At 61.6% G+C, this 21,523-nt stretch overlaps 1 protein-coding gene across 2 annotated transcripts; it reads right to left on the reverse strand.

Annotated features, from left to right (window-relative positions):
* Window positions 1-338: 338 nt before the first annotated feature.
* MXD4 (MAX dimerization protein 4) lies at window positions 339-14,629 on the reverse strand. Of its 2 annotated transcripts, XM_045074768.1 has the most exons (6): window positions 14,130-14,296; window positions 13,936-14,035; window positions 10,429-10,458; window positions 4,944-5,058; window positions 3,875-4,037; window positions 339-3,563 (listed from the first exon to the last, which is right to left on the reverse strand). In XM_045074768.1, the coding sequence occupies exons 1-6, from the start codon at window positions 14,191-14,193 to the stop codon at window positions 3,406-3,408; spliced, it is 630 nt and encodes a 209-aa protein (XP_044930703.1). In that variant the 5' UTR covers window positions 14,194-14,296; the 3' UTR covers window positions 339-3,405. The 2 variants fall into 2 exon arrangements, with proteins under 2 accessions (XP_044930703.1, XP_044930699.1); XM_045074764.1 differs by lacking the exon at window positions 13,936-14,035 and having other exon boundaries at window positions 14,130-14,629.
* Between the last annotated feature and the right edge of the window lie 6,894 nt (window positions 14,630-21,523).

The raw sequence follows: 21,523 nt of genomic DNA on the forward strand, positions 1-21,523 counted from the left end.
CCTCACAAGACAGTGCCCCCACCCCAGGGCCAGGAGCAAAGTCAGAAGGCCAGAGGCAAGGGCACCTGGTTGGCAGATGGTGGAGGCGGGGTGGGGTTCCACTTTCATTCAACTGAAGTTGAATGACTCCAGTGACTGGAGGCAGCAGCGAAGGTGATGTCTCCGTGGTGGCTGGCTGGCAGTGGGGAAGGACGGCGGTCTGTTGGGCCTCCCGAAAAGCAGAAGCTGGGGACAGGGCAGTGAAGACTGCCAAGATCACCAGTGGGCTCAGGCTCCCCATGGAGGATGAGGGGAGGGGAGCCAAATATGGTGATGGAAAGAACTGGAAGCCACAGGGATGAGGTATAAAAATCTGTATTTATATTACAAAGACAGAATGGTACAGCACAGTCCCTCCCGGTAAACAGGCAGGTGGGTGACCCAATTCTCTCCGGAGAGGATCTCGTGATGCACGGACCTGGCCAGCACCAGGCCCCCTGGGCAGCCCCAGACTCTGGCACAGAACCTGCCCTATATGTGGCCCGGGGTCAGAGTTCTGTATACATGGCCATGGGGAGGGAGCCCCAGGTTAGCTGGCCCAGAGAGAGGCAAGGGTTGGGAGAATGGGGGAAGCCTGCCTCACTCAGCAGATGGGGATTGTCTGGGGCAGGCAGGAGGGCGGGGGCCCTCAGGGCTCTAGCTGGGCACATGGGTCCATCAGCCCTGGAGAGCAGACTGGGATGCTGGGCCTCCAAGACCCCAACTACAGAGGCAGGCCCAGAGCTCCAAGGAGAAGCAGCTATCTTGAAGTCTCCCCAGCCAGCTGGGTCTGCACTGGGGCAGTGGTGGCCTGGTGTAGGGCCAACTCCCAGTGAGAGTGGGGACCCAAACCTTAGCCACCGAGGGCCACAATGGCCCACACAGGTGTTGGAGGGCATATGGATAGAGGTCACAGACTCCCCCGCAGCCCTGTTTGGGTCCCATCTGCTTCCTACAGACTCCATGATGCTCGGTTATCCAACGTGGCCTCAGCTGGGCCCCCTCTGGGTCTCTGGCCACCAGCACCAGCTAACCTATGCAAAAACCAGGGAGCTGGAGGAAGCGGGGCGAAAGCATGTGTGAGCAACCCCTAGTGCTGGACCCTCGCTAGGGGAGGGGCCTCCAGACCACAGTGCCCCTAGGTAGCCAGTGAGGTCAACTCCCTGGCCCACATGGGAACCATGGCCTGAAAAGCCACGGGCTGAACTGCCAGGAAGGTCAGCTGAGGGCCCCAGCTGGTCACTCAGGGAGGACTGTGCTGGCTGGGGTGGGAGCAGAGCTGCCAGCTATTGGGAGAGCTAGTGCTTTAAGATCTGAGAGCGCAGACTATCTCAGGGCCCTAGACTTGTGTCTCCTGAAACAGGATCTTCTACTCGGGCCCTCCTACCCTGCTCAGAGCCAGCTGGGTGCTCACAAGAAGCACTGTGTGGCACACTTGGCAGATGGGAGAAGCTGGTCTGGGCTCCGGACCCCCAGGGAAGCTAGAAGGAGATGCTGACAGAATCGTTTTCCTTGCAACCACCAGCAAGATATCAGGACAATCTCCCCAGTTCGTGTTCTGCCTCCCACGGGCCTGCTCTCCACGTCATCCCGAGCCCCTGCGGGGTAGGTTCTGTGCCAGAGCTGCTTCCAAGGACCCCTTTCTATCTCGGGAGGCCACCCGCCCCAGGGGTGTCCATCGGCGTGACCAAAAACAAACACAAACTTTCTCCACAATCCAGAAATTGGGTACAACGCACCAGAGAGGGAAGCAGACGCAGCTGCGGGCCAGCCCCACAGCACGCCACCCAAATACTGCTGTATGGACGAGGACTTCGGGAACAAAAGGCCAGGAGAAGCTGCCTAATGCCCAAGCCCAGCTACCCAGGGGGAAGGGCTATCTCCATCAGCTGCCAATATCTGAAATCTGGAGCCCTCAGCCCAAGCAGGGGGAGCAGGGAAGGGTCAAACTGGGGACAGGGGAGACCATGAGGCCAGGCTGCCCGGCAGGCCCCGAGCAACGGGGGCCAGGTGACAGAGAGCCGTCCCCACGACCCCTGACTGGCCCAGCAGTCTTTCACCCACAGAAGGCTGTGGCTGCCAGGAGGGGCTGCCACCTGGGGAGGAAGCTAGAAGGGCACCTGCGGGGTGGGCCAGGGGCACCCCTTGGGCCACAAGGGAGATGCTGGTGGTGGTGGGTGGGGTGGGGCCAGACACGGGACACAAGGCACACTTGGACAACGGTGACAGACAAGACGAGTCCCTGAGACGCTGGGTCGCTCCCACCCCTCAGCAAACAAGGACACAACAATGGCTAGGAAAATAGAGTACAAAAATCTCATTCAGGAAACTGAGGCAGCACACGCTGATGTCACTTGGCGGGGAGTCCTTAGAGCTTTTTTCTCTTTTTAAAAACATTTCTCGTTTTGGGGAAAAAGCCTCTCTCCTGGGAGCCCCATTCAGGGCTGCTGGGCAGTGCAGCAAAAATTTTATTTTAAAGGTAGATGAGAAAGCCTCCTGAGGACTCTGTAGCTTCAGGCAGCTGCCCCAGTGCACCCCAGCCCCTGGGAAGGGGACCCCGCCCTGTGCAGACCGGGCAGGGGAGCCAGGCTGGGGGGGAAGAGCCACACACAGGCCTGGAGCCAGCATGTGCCCAGATGAGCCTTGAAGGCCAACCTCCCCAAGATGCGTGCCCTCTGGGTCCAGACCCCGTGTGTCTGCATGTGTGCGTGTGGGCATGTGTGCTTGTGTGCCTAGGCATGTGCGTGTGTACATCTGAGGGACCTACCAGAGCAGAAGCTGCCCAGCTTGGGGCGGGGTGGCCTGGCCTGCCCCCAGGAATCCAGCCCTAGCTCCTGACACCTATAGGGTGCAAAGCCCCTCTCCACCCACTTGCCCCAGGGTGCTCACCCGAGTCCCGCCCTTCATGGGTCCCTCTGTCCAGGCCTCAGGAGCCTATGTGGACTGACAGACAGATGGACGGAGAGCCACGCCTTCCTTCCTTCCTTCCTTCCTCGGTCCACTCCTTTCTCCTGGGATCCAGGGTTGGGGTCTGAGCTCCCCGCAGTGGTCATTAAGCCCCTCACACGGTGCCCGCCGAGATTTGCAGCAATGATATTTAATACTTCTGGAATGATTAGGAATCTGAGAACAGACCGTGGACAGCTACGCTGGGCTCCGGGACGTGGGAGCTGGGCCCCATCTCCCTGCAGGGGTCCCTGCCCAGCTGGGAGGGATGGGCGGCGCAGTGGGCCCTGACCGGCAGGTGGGCGGAGGCAGGCAGCCCAGGTGGCAGCTGGAGCTTCCAGAATGGCACGGCAGCAGGCCCGTGGAGAGGCTTTTGAGGACTGGAGGGCTGGCGCACTTGGCCGGGTCGGCAGGCGGGCCGAGGAGCCGAGGGCACCGGGCCTACGAAAGGCCAGGGCGGCCAGGCCGCCGGCATGGGGGCCTGTAGCCACCATCGCCGCAGCCGCCACTCTGCAGGCTGTAGTGGTCGTCCGCATCACTGCTGCTGCCAACACTGTCCAGCTCTCCGGGGCCAAACTCCATGCCCTCTACGTCCACTTCTGGGGAAAACAGAAGGGACAGGATCAGCAATGGAGGCGCCAGCCGGGGCTCCCTTCAAAGCCAGGGCTGACCTCGGTGGAGGCAGCAGAGGCTCCGCGGATGGGAGTGTGAGGGCTCTGGGTCCACGGCTTAGGGAGGAACAGGGAGCTCGCAGTTCAGGCCCGCTGCCCTCCATGCCTCAACCTCCTTGTCTGTCCACACTCTGAGTGCTCATTGCATCTGCTGTCATCCCCAGCCTCCCCAGGGCTGCCTCCTCGGCCAAGCCCACCCCCTTCCCATCTCCCCGCCTGGGGTGCTCCAAGATGCCCACCTTGCTCAGAGTCGTCCGTGGAGACCGCGGAGCCCGTGCTGTCTGTGCGCACGCGTTCCAGACTCTGCATGGACAGCTGCTCCAGCCGCCGCTTCAGGAAGCGGTGTTCCCGCTGCAGCTGCTCCTTGATGCTCAGCGCCCGGCGGTCCTGCTCCTCCAGTTTCTGGGGGTGGGGATGCTATGAGCAGTGGGGGTGGGGGAACCACCCACCGGACCAGGACCAGGAACTAGGGCCGAGAGACCTGGGCAGAGCAGATTCTCACACCACCCCAGCCCCGCGGGCTGCCCCCTGACTTGCCAGGGGTTACGGAAGGCACTACTTCCCAGGCCCAGGCTCTGCATCTGCCGACCAGCTCCAGAAAACCCATGGCCATGACCCAACTTGGCCAAGCCAAGTCATGTGGGGGCCCTGGGCTGGTGTGGCCTCCTGGAGGACAGCCTGCCCTCGGTGGTCTTGCCCCCTTTGCCCCCCATACTGTGGCTATCCCCCCCCCCCGCCGCCTGTCCCTGAGGGCAGCACTCTGTTCTGACAAGCTTGCTGCTCCATGCCTCTCTCCAAGCTCCCTGCCCCAGGGCGCCCCTGCCTGTGCTGGCTTGGAGGCTCTGAGGGGTCCTTTGAGGGACCTTCGACTCCTAAACCAGCAGGTGGTCTCGAGGCCCACCCACCCCCAAAAACAGCTCACTCCATCTACCCCCTCTGTCAGCCCAAGGAGACCAACCCCACCCTCTACCCAGAACCTCCCAACACCCCTGGGCTGCCCTCTTCCACTCCTGGCCTTCCTGCCCCCACCTCTCTTCCATAGCCCAGGGTCCCAGGAGCCATTTGCACCCACCTTCACCTCTCCCAGCCCGGCATGGATACATCCTCCACCCCTCCAACACTTCTTGATAAAACCCAGCAGGTACCTGTGCCCCCCTCCACCCTCAGCATCCCCAAGCCCCCACTACCCCAGAGGTTCCCAGTGGATACCTGCTAGGTAGCTCCCTGTCAGGCCCCTGGTCCCTCCCTGGGGTGTACAGGACAGACTGGGGTCGGCTGAGGTTGTGGTAGGGGTGCCACCCTACTCACCTTGATGTGCATCTTGGCCCGCTTTAGGAGGCTCAGCGTGGTATGGCGGGTGCTGTCAGGGCCCAGGGGCACCAGTTGCTTGAGCTGCTCCAGATAGAGCCTTAGTTTGGCTCGTCTGAAAGAGAACACACAAAACCGTCAAGGCCAGGGAGGCAGAGCCAGGGGGACTACAGTGGTGGCAACATAAGGCCTGAGAGGTCTGGGGGCATGAGAGGTGGCCAGCCAGACTCCTGGATGGACCTGCTGAGGGTCCCTCTGCAGGGCTCCCCTCCCAGCCTGGCTGACAGCGTCCCCCAAAGAGCCAGCTACCCACCTTCTGGATTCCCCGAGACAGAGCTGGGGCCCAGGTAGCCAGCCAGCCCAGCACAGCCCTTGGGGCATAGCCTCAGAACCCTGGCTCACCCTGCGGACACCACCCACCACAGGAGACCCAGGAGGCCAGGGGACGACCTGCGGCGGTGAGATTAGTGCCTTCCTCGGGCTGCTCCCAGAGGCCCAGGGGACTCCAGGTAAGACTGGCATTCCACTTTCTCAAGTTCAGGGTGGTCTCTGGTCATGTCACCACGGAAATACAAGTCTACTGGGGTCAGGGAGGGCCAAGGAGCAGCCCCCTCCCACCCTGAGTTTGGTGCCCCTGAGAGGAGGCTGCTTCCTTCCAAATTTTGTCCCTGTGACCATGCAGACAAACGCAGATCTTCACCCAACCACCCTCATAAGACTCAGTGACACTGTTCACACAGGGGCCTTGGGTGAGGGGCTCTGGCCCAGGTCCCGCCCATCAGAATCACCACTTTTCCTGGCTGGCAGAGACCCTGGGGGTGGCCACAGCTCACCCTGAAACACATTCTGCCCACGAGGACGGCCGGGGGGCCTCTGCCATGTGCACATGCCAGACCCTCCCTGCCTCTGCAGGAGGCCCAACTGCAGCTCTGAGAAGCTCCTGGAGGGCAGGGGGGCATCTGTATGAGGCCTTGACAGCCTGCTGGTCCACTCACCCCTTCCCTCAACAACTTCCGGCTATCATCCCGTCCCCAACCTGCCAGAGCCCTGCCCATCCACAGCCCCCTGCTGCAGCAGAGCCTGGGAGGACAGCGAACTGAGGGGGCACCCGAAGCCTGGGAGAAGGGGCAGCCAGGTGCAGGCAGGAGCCTGTTGGCAGAGCCGCGAAAGCAGCCCTTCTCTGCAGAAGGAAGGCCCTATGCCTGTCACCCAGGCCCCTGTGGCACCCTCCCACGGGACAGAGCAACCCCCCCAACTCCCAGCCCCCCCAGCCCACAGCACCCTGGGACCTAGAAGTTGTCCACAAGAACCTCCAGGACATGGCACAGAGATTGTGCTCTGCCTCAAGGCTGAAGGACTTTCAGAGATGAGCTCCCACCTCCACTGGAAGACAGGGCTGGGGAGGGGCACACCAGCAGGGCCACCCGGACTCTGGGAACCTCTGCTCCCGTACCTCCAAAGGGCTCCAGGACCCTGCCCACTGCCCCCACTGAAAACAGGGCTAGGAACACTGGGGCAGGCTGCCAACCCTGCTCTGTGCACAAGGAAGGGCTCACCAGCCGGGGAGCCACCCTCCCACCGTGGGCCCTGCTGTCCTGCCCCGTTCATGGCTGGGGGGGTGGCTTGCCCATTTGCACTCCAGCAAATGGCAATTCTAACAATCTACTGCTTAGGTAAGCAGTATGTGATCTTTGTGTAGAATCAAAAACTGCAAATCAAGACAAAGAAAAATAAATGGAAAGTACCCCGAGTCCCACCATCACTTTGGTGTACTCCACATTTTCGCATCACAAGTGCTCAGCGTACGGAACCACCTACGTGACAAGGGACCCAATACTGTTTAAGAAACTCAAACAGCAGACGCACACGAGAGACGCAACAGGACACAATGAAGAACAGGAGGCATGCGTCTCCGGGTGACACGGTTGGCAACGTTTATTTCTTTAGCTTTATGGTTTTTTGTTTTTGTATTTTCAGTCTTTCTATGCTAAAATAAAATACCACATATTACTTTTACAATCAGAAAGAGAATTTGTACAAGAAAGAAAAAACACAGCTAAAAGACAAATAACAGCAGAAAAATATCTGTAATACACATAAAAGACAAACGGTTAGTATTTGTGACATTTTGAGCTCATACACATCGAAAATAAAAAGAGGAGTACCTTACTGTGGAAATGGGCGAAGGACACACACAGGCGAGCTGCAGAACACAGAGCACTAAGCTAACATGAAACCCAGTCGGCCGCGTAGCCCATGAGGAAACCCAAGCCCCGCAGAGGAGGCCGTCATCTAGGCCTGCCTGCCAAGACTGGCTGGCTCTGGGGCTAGACACGTCGTGGGGTCACTGGGGGAGGGGAGCAAACAGGGACTACGCACCCAATGGCCATGGCAGCAACTTGAAACCTTGGTCAACCCTCGCACCAGACCCCAGGGTGACAAGGTGTGCTGCAGAGCTGAGGGGCACGAAGCAGAGGCCACAGCTAAGAGCACGGGCAGCACAGCCACGTGTCGGTGTCGGCACAGGGACGGCAGCGGTGGCGAAGGCACTGACACAGGACAGCGCTCGCATGGTGGCAGGTGAAAGGTCAAGTTATGAAACAGTGGATAACAAGGTCCCCTTCTTATCCACGTTAGTATCCATGGGGGGGGGTGCAGGTGGCCTCCCAGCCACCTAGGGTGGCTCTCTCTGGGAGAGGAGGGGCACCAGGGTCCCCCGAGCATCCATCATAGACATGGACAGACTGTTTTAGAAATCCTAAAGCAGAGCCTCCTCAAGGGACAAAGACAGTCTGCGGGATCATCCCCGTGCGATGCTGAGTACTAGACAATGCAGCTGCCCGAGTCCCCAGGGCACGTGGCCAGGACTGCAGTCTCGGTGGGGCCAGGACCCAGTTCTGCCAAGCACGGGCTGTTGGGGCCCGGGCAGGTCCCCACCCTTGTTGGCCCGGGTGGTCTGCCCCTGTGGGGAGTGCGGGGGGGGGGGCGATGCTGAGGCCCCGCCGCCCAGGGCTACTCTGGCTCCAGCCAAGCCCTCCTCCAAGGCTGCCACAGTGCCCCCGGCCCACCGCCAGCGCCCTGTGGCTGTCCTGGCATTCCTGGGAGCTTTGAAAATTCACCACTTCCTGAAGGAAGCCTGTAGGATTCAGGAGGCAGGACCTGCCTCTGGGAATCACTGCATTAGTGTTAACAGCAGCTCAGTCTCTGGCTGCCGGCCACAGCCCAGCTCTGGACACAGGTCCTTCCTAGCTTCTCACCACGAGCCCCCACCCCCATCCCCGCTCCCGAGAGGAAGACCCAGAGCTCCTGAGCCATGTCCCCCAGTGTCTGCAGGGCCACGCACTGAGCTGCTTGAAGAAAAGAGAGACGCAGTGAACTGTGGCTTCCTTGAGGGGTGCAACAGGCGCTGGGGTTGGGGGCAGGGAGGCAAGCACAGGCCCAGTTGCTCCTCCTGCTCACCTGCACCTTCTGCTTGTCAGGGGATTTATAAAGATCGTGAGCCCCTGTGCTAGGTGGTGGGAGCTCCATACCTCCACCCACAAAGGCTGAAGCCTGGAGCTGGGGCCAGGAGCCTCACCCTGCCTGGGAGCACCTGACCTCCGTGGCTGCCTGGGGTCAGCAGCGGAGTGTCAGCCTTAGCAGACCCGCAGGAACTGCTTCCTACGAGGCCTGGGAGGAGGATCAGGGCCAGGCTGCATGGGCCTGAGGGTGACCAGGCTGGCTCAAACAGGCAAGGGGAAACCCCACAGGCCCAATGGAGGCACACCTCCAGGGAAGGCAATGTCCAGGGCCTGTGCACCCCTCTCCCCGGAGCTGGCTGGGTGATCCAGCCAGTGCTTCTTTCCTTCCTGTGGCCAGCGGCCAGCAGCATCCTGCCATCAGCGCTGGGCAGCCACAGGCACAGCCATGACCCCAGTCCCCACCAGGGGCTCCTCATGGCTATCCACAGCTGCCTATTGGCTAGCCAGGAACAGGACCCTGCACTGGGATGGGGAAGTGGACAGAGATCTCAAGTCACCCATCTATCCAGCTTCTGTGTCTCAAAAAGACCCCAAGGCCCAGCCTGTCAGGGCGAGCTTTGGTAGAAGGTGACTGAGGCCAAGGCCAGGGTCAAGGGCAGCCATGCCCGTGGCACCCACCCTCCCTCGGCCTCGTCCCCTCTGTCTGCATGAGGGGCTGTCTTCCCAGGCACCACCCTAGGAAGCCTTCTCCAAAACACCCCCTGCCATGTGTCTGTCCAGGCTCCCCGGTCTCAGCAGAGACTGGCCACCTCCTCCAGCCAAGGAGCAAGCCTGGGGCCTGCCTGGCTCTCAGGGCCCCTGCACCTGCCCCACCTCCATGGCCTCCCAGGAGCCCCTCAAACACAGGACCAGTCCAGGAAGTACGGTTCCTCCAGAGAACACTGCGTCCTGTCCCTGCCCAGCGCCCGCCCAGCTGAGGGCTGAATCCCAGGGGAGCGGAAGCTGGTGCTGCTGTAGGCGTAGAGCAGGGGCGGGCGGAGGACACACAGAACTGGCCAAGCTCCAAGCCTTCCCAGAGCAGGCTGCGAGTTCAGCTGTATGCAGAAGCCCCCCTCCCACGCTGACCCAAGAAGGGGGGAAAGAGCTGGCCCATTTCACAGATGGGAACAAAGCTCAGGAAAAAGCTATCATGTGCCGTCCCTTGGTCCTGGCACCACAGCTCTTGCCTTCAGGGCCTCCGTACCCACCCCCAGCTCCCACCGCCCCACTGAAATCCAGGAGGGTCCCTGTCTGCAGGGCTGAGCCTGTCTGTGCCTTGTCCCTACTTCAGGGGAGGCCCAGGGTGAAGGAGCCCCTGAGGGTACAGCCAGGCCTACAGCACCCAAGCTGGGGTCAGCCAGGGAGGGGCCCTGGGACCTAGCTCTAGCAACAGTGCTGCCCTGCCCTGCTTCTCTCCCCAAGCCCTCCCACTCCCTAGAGGACCGAGCATAGACCCAGACTCACAGCCAGTAGGTGGGCATGAAGGGGGCTCCCCTGGATCCCACCCTGAACCAAAGCGTCCCCTCAGGCCCATGTGGCCAGAGACTGGGTACCCTTCCCAGTGGCCCCGCACAAGACCAGCAGGAGCTCATTGGAAGACAGGCCCCAGGGTGCAGGGGACCCCAGACTAAGAGAGCCAAACCCTCCTGGCTGGAAGCCGGCATCCTAAGGGCTCACATGCTGCTCCCGAAGGGGCTTAGATATGGCTCTCCTCCTCCAGAGAGCATGGCCTGACCATCACCCAGCACAGGGGGTCCTGCTCCAAGACCGTGCCCCCCACTCATAACTTCCAAAGGCAGCGCCTGGGGCCCCATCTCCGGACCCCTGGCATAGGACCCCAGCCTGGCAGCACCATAGGCCACACCCAGGACACATTAGGAGGCATGGGGCTCTGGCCACAGCATCCCCACAGCAGAAGGGGGGGGGTGGGATGCATCAGGCGACTCATAGGGGGGACCAGGAGTGGGGGACAGGGGATCACTTACCTGTGCTTTTCTAGTTCATTGTGTGAAGACCTGTTTAGAGAGACAGAAAGACAGAGCTCACTCTGCTGCCTGGTCAACAGGACAGGAATGACAGCATAACTTGGGGGCCTGGGGACCTGCCAACAGTGGCAGAAAGGGTCTGGGCCCCAGGATGCCTCAGGCTGGGCAGGGCCAGTGCAGGAGAGTGGCTGCCTAGTGAAGACAGGGGTGGGAGAACTGGCACTAAGTGACAAGGAGAGGAGACAGAATTGCAGCTGTATCCAGAGGTGCCTAGGGCTACCTGGCTTATTTCGGGAGGCCTGTGGGGGCTTTGGCCAGCAGGAGGGCCCAAGACCCCTTCCAGAAGGTACTAGGAGTACTAGGACTAACCCACCCTGTGCTCCCCAGACTTCCCAGGTTCTGAGCCACCAGCCTTCTCTGTTCCCCTCTCCTAGAGGCCAGCGGTATCTTTGGAACTACAGGAGTTAGCACAGAGAGTCAAGGGAAGGTGAGCACAGACACGGGGTAGTCTGGCCTAGACCCAGCCGGAGCACCATTCTCACCCTGCTGGTCTCTCCCACCTGCATCGTCATAGCTCATTGTAGCACTGGGGACACCCAGGGACAGAGGAGACCAAGCCCCAAAAGGATCAGCACATAAGGATGCCTCCACCACGTGGATGCTCCCCAGGCCAGTGGGCAGGAGGGAGAAAGAGGCTGGCCCTCACTTCCTTCTGGGGCCATGGTCTGGGTACAGGGACCCTATCTGCTGCTCAAGCTCTGCCCAGCTGGCCCATCCAGACAGGAGTACAGAGTCCTGAGTGCCCTGGCTAGCAGGGCCACAGCACATGCCTTGCAGGACCGTAATACAGCAGGGCCAATCTCCCAGCTCCCATCATCCTTCAGTCCAGGTGGGGACTCCATGGACAACCAGGGCTCCTAGGCCTGCCTGGCTGCCTCGCATGTGAGCAGAGGGCACTCAGGCAATCCTATGTCCACCTCAGGGGACACCCAGATTGAGTGCTGTGTTCCCTACCCCTCACTCTTTTCGGGAGCTTCTACTGACCTCTGCCTGCCTGCCCTTACTCTCCTGCTCCAAGAACTGTGGACAGTGTGTCGCCCATCCCCATCCCACAAGCCGGAGTGCCTGCCCATCCTTCCTACCTCTGCAGCCTGCCATGATCCATGGCCCCACCAAAGCCAAGTAGGGCCCAAGGCCTCCCCTCTGCTCAGCAGGGCAGTCAGCCCCGGGGCCTCCCTGTGCAGTGTTAGGAAAGCCTGGAGGGCCCGCTGGTCACATGAGCCAGGCAGGGAGCTTCAACCTCTGCTGGGACTGGCCATGACCAGGAGGGAGCAAAGCCATCAGCTCCACAAGGTCTGAACCACAGTCCCTCCATGTGGGTCTGGAGGTCTGCTCACATGTGGATGTAAGGGTCAGTGAGTGTCCTTCGATACAGAGAGCTGCATCTGGCCACTCCCTTCTAGGCCGGGCTAGACCCCATCCTGGAGGGTGGGGGTGGGGTCACTCCTTGGCTAGCTAGAGGCCCAGAGCCCCTCTTGGGGCCCCTCCCTGGTCCAGACACCTGTGATAACCTATGGCAGGTTTGTAACATGGGTCCCAGGAACACCCTCCTTGGGCCTGGGGAGAGGGGGGACCCCAGGCTGGGGCTCTGCTAGGTACATTCCTGGCATCCCTTGGCTCACACCCTGCGCCAGCAGCCCCAAGCAGGTACTCTCCTGGCCATGTTCTCCAAGAACCTGCACTCCAGCAGGCTGGCTCCAGTTCCCTCTTGCTGAAACACTGTCCCCCACAGACCTTCCTGGGACTTGTGGGGCCTCCACACACACACATTGCCCTCCCGCCCTCCTCCTCACCCTGGTCCCAGCAGTGCCCATCCTTTTCCCTCATCATGGTGAGACGAAGACGCCTTTCAGGGTGGCATTGCCCCACCAGCCAAGTCAGGGCCCCAGATTCTCTAGGCCCTGCTTGGTCCTTGCCCCCGGTCTGGGCCCAGAGGAACAGCAAAGAAGAGCACTGCAGCCCAGGAGACCACCTTGGCTCCCCCCAGCGCCCTGAAGGTCTCTGCCTGGCAGAATGGAGAAGGCCAGGACCCCACCTCAGGATGGGGGTCCCAGGGATGGGATGGTGGCTCCAGGCAAGGAATTCAATTTCTCTGTTCCTGTTTCCTCAGCCTTCACATGCAGATAAAAATAACGCATCTGTTCTGGGTTGGGCAAACAGTAGCAGATCCTGACCTACTCAGCACCCCGAAGCCCCCAGAGTCTTAGCTGGGATTCTGATGATCAACTCTGGGTACCTCCTGGGAGTCCAAGGTCATGCCCAGGAGTTCTCCATGGGCCCCAGGGTGTTTAGGGGCAGTGAGAGCCAACAGCGGGGCCTGGCTGGCTTATCCAGGAGGCCTGAGGCCGGGGTGCCCCCCTCACATATCTCTTCCCAAACTATACTCAGCAGGGGGCCAGGGCCTGGCATTGGGAGGCCCGTCCAGCCAGGGAGATGGAGACTCAACCAACTCCTTGCCAGGCCCAGGACGCCAGGACATCACAGGAGATGGGTCCTTGTGCCAGCCTTTCTGTTTCCCAAGAACGGGCAGGCCACAGGAATGAGCCGCACCCTCTGCCAAGGGGCCCTGAAGCCCCCTGCAAGCCCAGCTCCCCGCCTGGTGACATGGTCCAGAGCCAAAGCAGGCCCCCAGGCACTGTCAGGTGTGGGGTGGTCTTCATGGCAGCGGGGAGAGTGGAACCCCACGGAGCCCTAGCTCGGGGTCCTTCCCCCTCCGCAGGGATGTGCACCCTAGCTTTCTGCTTCTCCAGCCTGGGAACAAGGCCAAAAGAAGGGAGGTGGGGGAGGGCCGCTGCACAGCGGCCTGCACCTCTTCCGGCTCCCCTTCAAAAGGGCCTCTTGTCCCAAAGAGGGGGCCCCTGCACTTGTCGCCGCGGTTCCACCAATGTTAGCAGACTGGTCAGGAGAATGAACTCCGCGGTGGGGTAGGGGCCCCGGGCAGGGCCTCCGTGCGCCTTCATTGTCGGGGCCCCCCGGGGGTGGGCGTACTCGGCCCAGCACCAGGAGAGATGCGGCCCACCCTCCCGCGACCAGCAGAGGCCAGGGCGGGCCATCCCACGCTGCTGTGCTCCGAGCCTCAGTTTCCCCGGACTCGCGGGGCAGCGGCCCGTGCCCCCGACAACTTTTCTCGTGGCCGGAAAAGTCCGGAACAACTCGGGAGCGGGAGCGGCTGCGGGAGGAGACCCCGAGCCGCGGGAGCTGTACGCGTGGCACTGTTTACGCGAGAGGCTGAGGAGGCGCGGCCCGCGGGAAGATGGCGACGGCGCGGGCGGGGCCGGCCGGGCGGGGCTGCGGCCGCGGCCCGGGCGCACCTCCTCCTCCAGGCTGGCCGCCGGGGCGCGCGGCCAGCGGCGAGGCCGCGGAGCGGGGGTCGGGGCCGGCGAAGGGGGGCGCTCCGAGGGGCGCCTCGGGGACCGGGCCCGGGGGCGGCCGCGCGGGGGGCGGTACCTGTTGTTCGGGGCCTTGCGCACCAGGCCGGCCGCCTTTGTCTTCTTCCTAGCGAAGTCGCCGTCGAAGGGCAGCACCGAGGCGTAGCCATGCTCGGCCTCTGCGGACACACGGCGCGGTCAGCGGCCCCGCCCCGGCCCGGCCCCGCCGCCCGCCCGCCCGCGGCCCGGCGCACAAAGGGGCGCGGGCGCTACCTCGGTCCCTGCGCTCCAGGTACTCGGCCGCCTCCAGCAGGATCAGCAGGGAATTCAGCTCCATCGTCCGCCCGCCCGCGCACGCCCGCGCTCTCCGGGACGGCGGCGGCCGCTGCCCGGCCCTCTCCGGCCGGCTCCGCTCGCCGCCCGCCCCGCGCGCCCGGCGGCCCCACTTCCCCGACTCCGCCGACTCCCTGCGCGCTCGGCCGCCACCCTCCGCCTCGGGCCCTCAAATTGACACATAAGGGCGAGCGGCGGCCGGCGCAGCCAATGGGGACCGGCGCTCCTGCCCCGGGGGCGGGCGCTGGGCCGAGCCGGGGCCAATGGGAGCTGGCCGAACGCCTCAGGCCGGGCCGAGAATGTTGACAGATGCTAAGCTCGGTTCCGATAGGCCCGCCGCGGTAGTAACAATTTAGAAGCCCAAGCTTAGCAACAGCACGTGGTGGCCCGGCCCCCGCGCTCGCTGACTGGCGGCTGGCGTGCATGTTAAGTAGGCGCCATGCGCCGATTGGCCCAGAGTGGTCTATGTAAAATAGGGACCGCGGACCAATGGGCGGCGGCGGGGCGCGCGGCCAATGAGGGCGCCGCGGCCGGACGCGTTGCCGAGAGGAAGCGAAGAGCCGTGGGACCTCACGCCGCGGTGCCCGCGCCCCAGGGTCGGTTAGGGTGCGGGGAGCGTCGGGTGCTCCTGGCAGGTCCGTGGGGTCTGAACGTGTGCAAGAACCTGTTGCCCGGGGACAGCCGCCGCAGCTCTGGCTCCGCGGGAGCACGGGACCTCGTGGTCTCCTCGGGGGTGGCGCGTGGGCTGCGCACGACACCGCTTCCCGCCGGACGCAGAGTGACCCCAGCGAAGGGCGGAGCTCGGGAGAGGGGCGTAGAGGATCAGCGCCCAAAGCCAGATTTCCTTGAGCCGCATCTCAACAGGGAGAGGCCCAGAGAAGAAGGGGCCCTCAAGAGTGGACGGTTCCGTGCTCCCGTCTGGTCTGCAGAGTGGGCACATTCCCAGACATTCCGGGCATTGGTCCCCTCTGGCCAAGGAAGCGGTTTCTGGGGAAGAGCATTGCCCTCTGTGGGAGGGGAGCAAGGCCCTCATTGAGCTCCCGGCTGTTGCATGGCCCCTAGTGGCTCCTGCCACTCAGCTGGCTCCGTGGGAACTGGCAGCCTGGACGCAGCCCCAGACTGGCCCTGGGTCCTCTCGGTCTTCCTTCTCGCTAGTTGTTGAGACTAGTAGCCTGGGAACCCCTGAGGAGGGTCGGGCAGGTTGGAGAGTGTGAGCATAAGGTAGCTGGACCCTGACCACCCTGCCCAGAGTTCAACATGGGGTACTGCTGCTGCCAACAAAACAACCAAAACTAAACATCTCGGCACTTCCTGTCCTGGGATCTGCTAGAGGTTTCATATGCATTCCCTTGGGAGTTTCTGAATTCCCCAATTTACAGGTAAGCCAGGAATCCTGAGGTGTGGGGGGACTGGCCAGGGTCTCCTTGCAATCCCAGGGGCAGGTAGATGAGCGCTACCCTAAATGTGACCTGGGCCTGGTAACCCAGGAGCATGGAGACCAAGACCCCTCCTGGCCTCACATTACTTGCTGGGGGTGGGAACTACAGCTGCGTGACCTGAGAAATGGGGTTAGGGATGTGCTGTCTACACCCCACCCTTCCCAGCAGAGCTCAGCAGGAGCCAACAGGGATCACAGCTACTGCCATTAGACAGCTCTGCGTGGACATTAAGACAACCCCTTGACAGGAACCCCAGCCCTTCTTGCTCCTGCCTCACGATCCAGGACAGAGCCCTGGATCATGCTGCACAGGGTAAAGGAAGGTGCCAGTTCTGGGGGCACAGAGGCTTGCAGAGTTCAGGGGTATAGGAAGCAGGACCCCAGGCTCACCAGCTGGTGGTCAGCATTTTGCAGATGCCCACCAGAGGGGAATCCTAAGGGACTTCTGTCCCTGCATCCCTCACCCTCAGTGGCAGAGTCCCTTCATCCCTGCTTATGTGAAGGGTAGGTTGCTGCCCCAGTCCTAGAGCTGGCAGCTTGTCCATGATACCTGCCAAAGGCCCACCCTACAAACTGCCAGGAGGCATGAAGGCTGCTGTGTGTCTCAGCCCGCAGAGCAAGCACTCAGGTGTGACCACGGGAACACATGCACAATGCACCCCAGCCTGAGAGAAAAGAGGGCGGCCCCACCTTGCCTCCATCTGCAGCTAGGCTGTTTTAGGGTCCCCTCTCCCAGCAACACCAGGGGCCTAACAGTGCCTGTGAGTGTTGGTGGCACTGGAGGGCTAGCAGTGTGTGGGAGCAAGGGGAGAAGTCGGCCGTGAACTAGGGGCTGGGCAGGAGGGCCAGGGCCTGGTGTGGGCAGAGGCCTCAGGACCCCAGGCCTAGGGGACAATGAGGGAGGAGCCTTGTGAGCCAGACAGCCCCCCAGGGAAGACACTAAGGTGCAAGGTTGGGGGCTGTGGGTGGGTGGGTGGGTGGGGGACGAACAGGGGTGGGGTGGTGCTGATCTTTGGGGCCAGCCAAGGCTCCACACCCACAAGTGTCAATGTGCCCTCCTCGGGTATGTTGCGGGGGCAGGGGATGGCAGGGAGCAGAGATACAGCTGGCTGGCCCAGGGTCCAAAGCTGCCCAGGACCTGTGCCACCCCTAGCCCGGCTCTGTAGGGCAGGTCTCCAACGGGGCTGTGTCACCTGCTCCAGGGAGGCTTCCCTGAGCCCAGGCTAGGCCAGCTGCCACCTCACCTACCCCTCTCTCATGCCTGCCCAGCCCTTCCTGCCCCGCTGCGGCACAGGGCCTTGTCCCAGCGGGAACCAGCCCAAGTCCATGGCCCTGAGGAAGGCCCCTTAGGGCCCCTCTGTCTCCATTTAGAGCCCAAGAGGGGCATAGACCTCTCCTGCTCCCCACTCCAGAGCACCCTCCAAGCATCCCCACTGCAGGGGCCCTCCACTGTGCATCCCTCTTGCACCAGTGCACATGTCCGTCACTGTGCCATCCCACAGATTCTTTCCCCTGCCTGTCCTTTAGAGGAGCCCGGTCCATCCCAGAGCTCCAGATAGGGACTCTAAGAGAAGGAGTGGGGCCTGAATCCAGAAGGGATGTCCCAATTTGGCTGGAAGGCCCCCTCTGCCCACCTTTCTTGGTTTCCTCCCCCACCCTCACCCTAGCCTCAGCTCCCCTGGCTATAAAAGGAGGATGGGAGTATCCACCTCTTGCAGTATTGAGGGGATGGCATGAGGATTTCTGGCCCAGGAGCTCAGTAAAGGCAGACTTACTCCCCACCCCTAGGATACCACGAGGGGATTTAAGGCCCTAAGGACATCAGAGGGAAAGAAACCTCTAGAAAGCTGCTTCCTAGCCTCCTCCACACCTACTGGGCCCTGGCTCCCTTTCTCTGGACCCAGAGTTTCACCTCCACCTCACAACCTTGGGGACATACCCACGGCTCCCAGCAGGGCACCAGGAAGCACCCCCCACACACACACACCTTGCCCTCAGGACAAGGTGTTCAAGGCCCTTCTTTCTCCAAAGTCTCCTCCTCCTGCTTCCAGGATGCCCCACCCCTGGCTTCACCTTCTCCTTGCCTACTCCATCCCTGGGGTGAACTCCTTGCTCCCACCTGGGTACATAGCGCCAGCATTCTGGGAGTGAGGGGCTGCCTGCTTGCCTGGACAGCCCACAGCCTGCCTTTACCTGACCCATGGCAGGTGTAGTGGGGGAGAGGCCATGTTTGGTTACGTCCCAGCAGGCAGGTTCTGGGACCGTGGTGTGGGGGGACAAAGAGCGTGGCCTGGGGTCATCCAAGGACCAGGTCCAGCCCAGCAGGACAGCCAGCCTCCCAGAAGCCTTGGCTCCCCTGCCCTGAGATGTCCAGTGTGCACCAGCACCAGAGGGGAGTCCAGGGGACTTTTGTCCCTGCATCCCTCCCCCAAATCGTCCCTGAATTCTAGTCTGGCCACGAGACCTTGGCCAGCTCACTTTAGCCTCTCTCAGCCTGTTTCTCAGCTATAAAAGCAGACAGTACCTTCGGGGTGGCTTTGGGGTGAAAGAAGGATCCATGGAAAGACCCAGGCAGCAGTGGGCAGGGCACAAAGGAATGCCCCGAAAGTGGCAGGGATACGAACATCATCCCTGATAGGCAAGTGCCTCTAACCGTTGGCCCTACACACGGAGACAAGGGGCAGGGCCTGCCAGGTCACCACGGCCAGCATCAGAGTCCCTGTCGAACTGGACTGGACTGGAGTGGCAGCTGCCCAAGCCAGCCAGGCATGGGCACCAGGCCCGGCCTCTGAGCGTCTGGGGCCTTCTACAAAGCTTAGCACTCAGGAGAAAACGGTCTCCAGAATACAGTAAGGGGGTAGCGATGATATCAAGATGCATGAAGATATAATTAAATGTGTGCAGAGCTAACACAATGTCAATGTTATTTTTTAAAAAGATTTTATTTATTTACCTGGCAGAGAAACAGAGATCACAAGTAGACAGAGAGGCAGGCAGGGGTGGAGGTGGGGGTGCTGGGGAAGCAGGCTCCCCACTGAGCAGAGAACCCAATGCGGGGCTCGATCCCAGGACCCTGAGACCATGACCTGAGCCGAAGGCAGAGGTTTTAACCCACTGAGCCACCCAGGCGCCCCTGTCAATGTTATTTTTAAACTTAAAATAAGAAAATAGTTTATTGTATTTGTGAACAGTCTTTGGACTAGATTTTTCACTTTACAAGTTTTCCCGCTATGCTTGATGACCCTAGACACTTAAACAATTGTAAATTAAATGAAATTTTTTTTTGTAACCAAGATATCCAAAAACAATATATTTTTTTAAAGTTTATAGTGAGAAAAAAAAAAGGTCTGAGGGTGGGATGTGGTATAGACCCAGGCATTTGCTGTGGTGTTGAGCCAGAGGGTGGAAAACTGATGGCTCGGGGCCAGCGACCTCATTCGTTTTCGGGCCCAGGTGGGGCAGGGGTTAGCCCTGCTGCTGCTTCCAGGCCCCTGATGGCTGTGAGCCCTGTTGTCTGAGGGAGAGTACATCTGGAATAGATGGGCAGGTCTCCCTCCCACAAACAGTAGGAACCTTGAGGCTCACACCAAAAACCCCTCTCCCTGTACCACCTTCTTGGGTTCTCTGCCCTAGGCCTTTCTGGCTTGTTCCCCACCTCTTCCAGGCCTTCTAAACTGTACCTGGCTGCTACACATGGTCTTAGGGTGGAGATCTTCTAGTCTTAGGTTGGAGGTCCTGAGGGTCCGAGCCCAGGAAACCCAGCCCCAGCCCCCACCCCTGGGCTCCAGGTCATCTAGCAGCTTCTAGACTCATAGGGTTGGGCTCTGGCAAGTGTGGCCCAAGCTGCCTCCGGAGGACACTGAGGCCTCCCAGACCTCCATCCACACAGCCCGGCAGGGCCCTGTGTGATGGGAGGCGTGTTATCACCTCTGATGGGACCCTGGCCTCTGTCCCACCCACCCATCTCCCTGTGAGGTGTCCCAACCACAATTCTGACTGTGCCCTGCTCTGCTCAGAACTCTCCCATGACTCCCCAGTGCCCTCAGGACAAAGCTGGAATTTGGTGTCTGGAGTGACCCAGTTGAGCTGCTGTATGTGCTCCGCCCTTGCCAGGAGTACCCCCATTGCTCACACCCTTGGGGGCATTCTGACACCTCATTCTCCACAGATACGCCCTCACCCCCAAGGCCCAGCCAGCTTCACCAGTGCACGTGTCCCTACTCTGGACCTGCAGGCCCCCAAGGGCAGGGAAGGTCTGGGGCATCTGGGTGCCCATCTTTGCCCAGCTCTGGGGCAGACTCTAGCCCTGGGGCGCCCTGAGCACAGCAGCAGAAGACAGAGCCATGCTTGTGTTTTTAAGTCTTCAGGGTGACGTCCCCTTTGATTAACTGCTTGGTGCTGGGCTCTGCCCCTCCCCTCTCTGCAGGAGAGGCCCTGAGAGTTTTGCCCTGACCACTGCAAAGAGCCCCCAGACTGTGCTTTGAGGATGTGTGTGAGCCTGGGAGGTGGGTGTGATGCTGCTGTCTGGGAGGGCCACCTGGAGGAGTGGCCTCTGAGGAGCTAACCGCCTCCAGGACTCTGGGTCAGGGAAGCAGCAGGGGCAGGCCCTTTGGGTCCTGCTCACCTTCCCCCCAGCTCCCAATGCAGAGTCCAGGGAACCGTAAGAGCAGGGACTATCAGTCCCCAGTCCCAGCCCTGGAGGTTTGAGGTGTCCAGCTCCAAGCAGGACGCCTCCTCCCCACTCCCAGACGGATCTGAGATGGGGTTTGTCCTGTGTGTCGTACTTGCTGGCCCCCAGCCCCCTAGCTGCTGCAAGCAGCTTTCCAGTGGCCACAGTGCCCACCCCACCGCCCCACCCCAGGCTAGACCTGCAGGAAGAGCAGGCTGTGGGATGGGCGCTCCCTGGTGGCCATCATGGGCTGTAGTGAGGACCCTGGAGGGAGCCCCATCCTTAGCCCCATTGTCAGCCCCAGGAGAAAGGGAGCGCCCCATCCCACTCCTGCCAGGGACCTCCTGGAGATATTGTCCCGTCACCTTCCTCAGCATCCAGGACTCTAAATGGCCCTGTTCTTGGTGCTCCCACCCCACCCCAGGGCCGCACAGCTGGTGCCCGGGGCTGCCCACCTGTGGTCTGGGAGAGGTGGTCCAGGCCTGAAGACAGGTGGGCTGTATCTGGACATGTCTGTGGGGACAGATGCCACCAGTGGGGGCGGGCAGCAGGGCCCCTCCAGAGGCCAGGGTGTGGGTGTGGGAGTTGGTGGGGGGGCTCTGGACAAAGCTGAACCTATGGCGAGAGGAGGAAGGAGTGGACAGGGTGTCCCCTTTCTTCCCACCCCCATGCCACCCCCCAGCCCCGAGGCTGAGTATGGTGGCTCTCCCTGCTCTAGGGATTCCTGAAGTCCCGTGGGTACAGAGAGCACTGGGTGCTCCCAGTTCTCACTGTCCATCCTCTGACTCGGTCACCGGCAGGCTGCATCCGGGTCCTGAGTACCTGCGGGGCCCAGCCAGGCCTAGGGCCCCTGCCTGCTGCCAGGAAGCCAGCGGTGGCGGTGTTGGGGAGCATACAAGGCCTTCTCCCCAGGGCCTGAGCGAGCCCGAGAGGGGTGAGGCAGGCAAGACAGACCCAGGTGTGCCCGCTTCCTGGCAGCCCCCCAGCCTTCCTCTGGATGCCAGACAGGGGTGTGGTGGGCGCTCTGAGACTGGTGGTGCCCCTGTCCCCAGAGTGGCCTTTAGAAATGGCTCTTCAGGCACAGCGGGTGGGGCTGTCTTGGGGCACTCTGTTTCCGCTGTGGCCACCGCCTACTAACTTCCGTGAGCCTCAGTTTCTCTACCTGACATAGGGATCCTGCCCCACAGGGGAGTGTCAGGGGGAGTGTCGAGGGGAGTAGAGTGCTTA

This window comes from Mustela putorius, unplaced genomic scaffold, assembly GCF_011764305.1.
Source record: "Mustela putorius furo isolate JIRA1106 unplaced genomic scaffold, ASM1176430v1.1 tig00000083_pilon_pilon_pilon, whole genome shotgun sequence".
NCBI classification, from domain to species: Eukaryota; Metazoa; Chordata; class Mammalia; order Carnivora; family Mustelidae; genus Mustela; species Mustela putorius.

What these genes read in the sequence shown, in the direction of transcription:
- MXD4 (XM_045074764.1), bottom strand. Translation starts at nt 14,614, where the DNA reads ATGCACGCCAGCCGCCAGTCAGCGAGCGCGGGGGCCGGGCCACCACGT. An exon ending in CCTGGAGCGCAGGGACCGAG is followed by an intron (nt 10,459 to 14,129) that starts GTAGCGCCCGCG and finishes CTCTCTAAACAG; the next exon opens with GTCTTCACACAATGAACTAG. An exon ending in GGGCCAAGATGCACATCAAG is followed by an intron (nt 4,038 to 4,943) that starts GTGAGTAGGGTG and finishes CCCCACCCCCAG; the next exon opens with AAACTGGAGGAGCAGGACCG.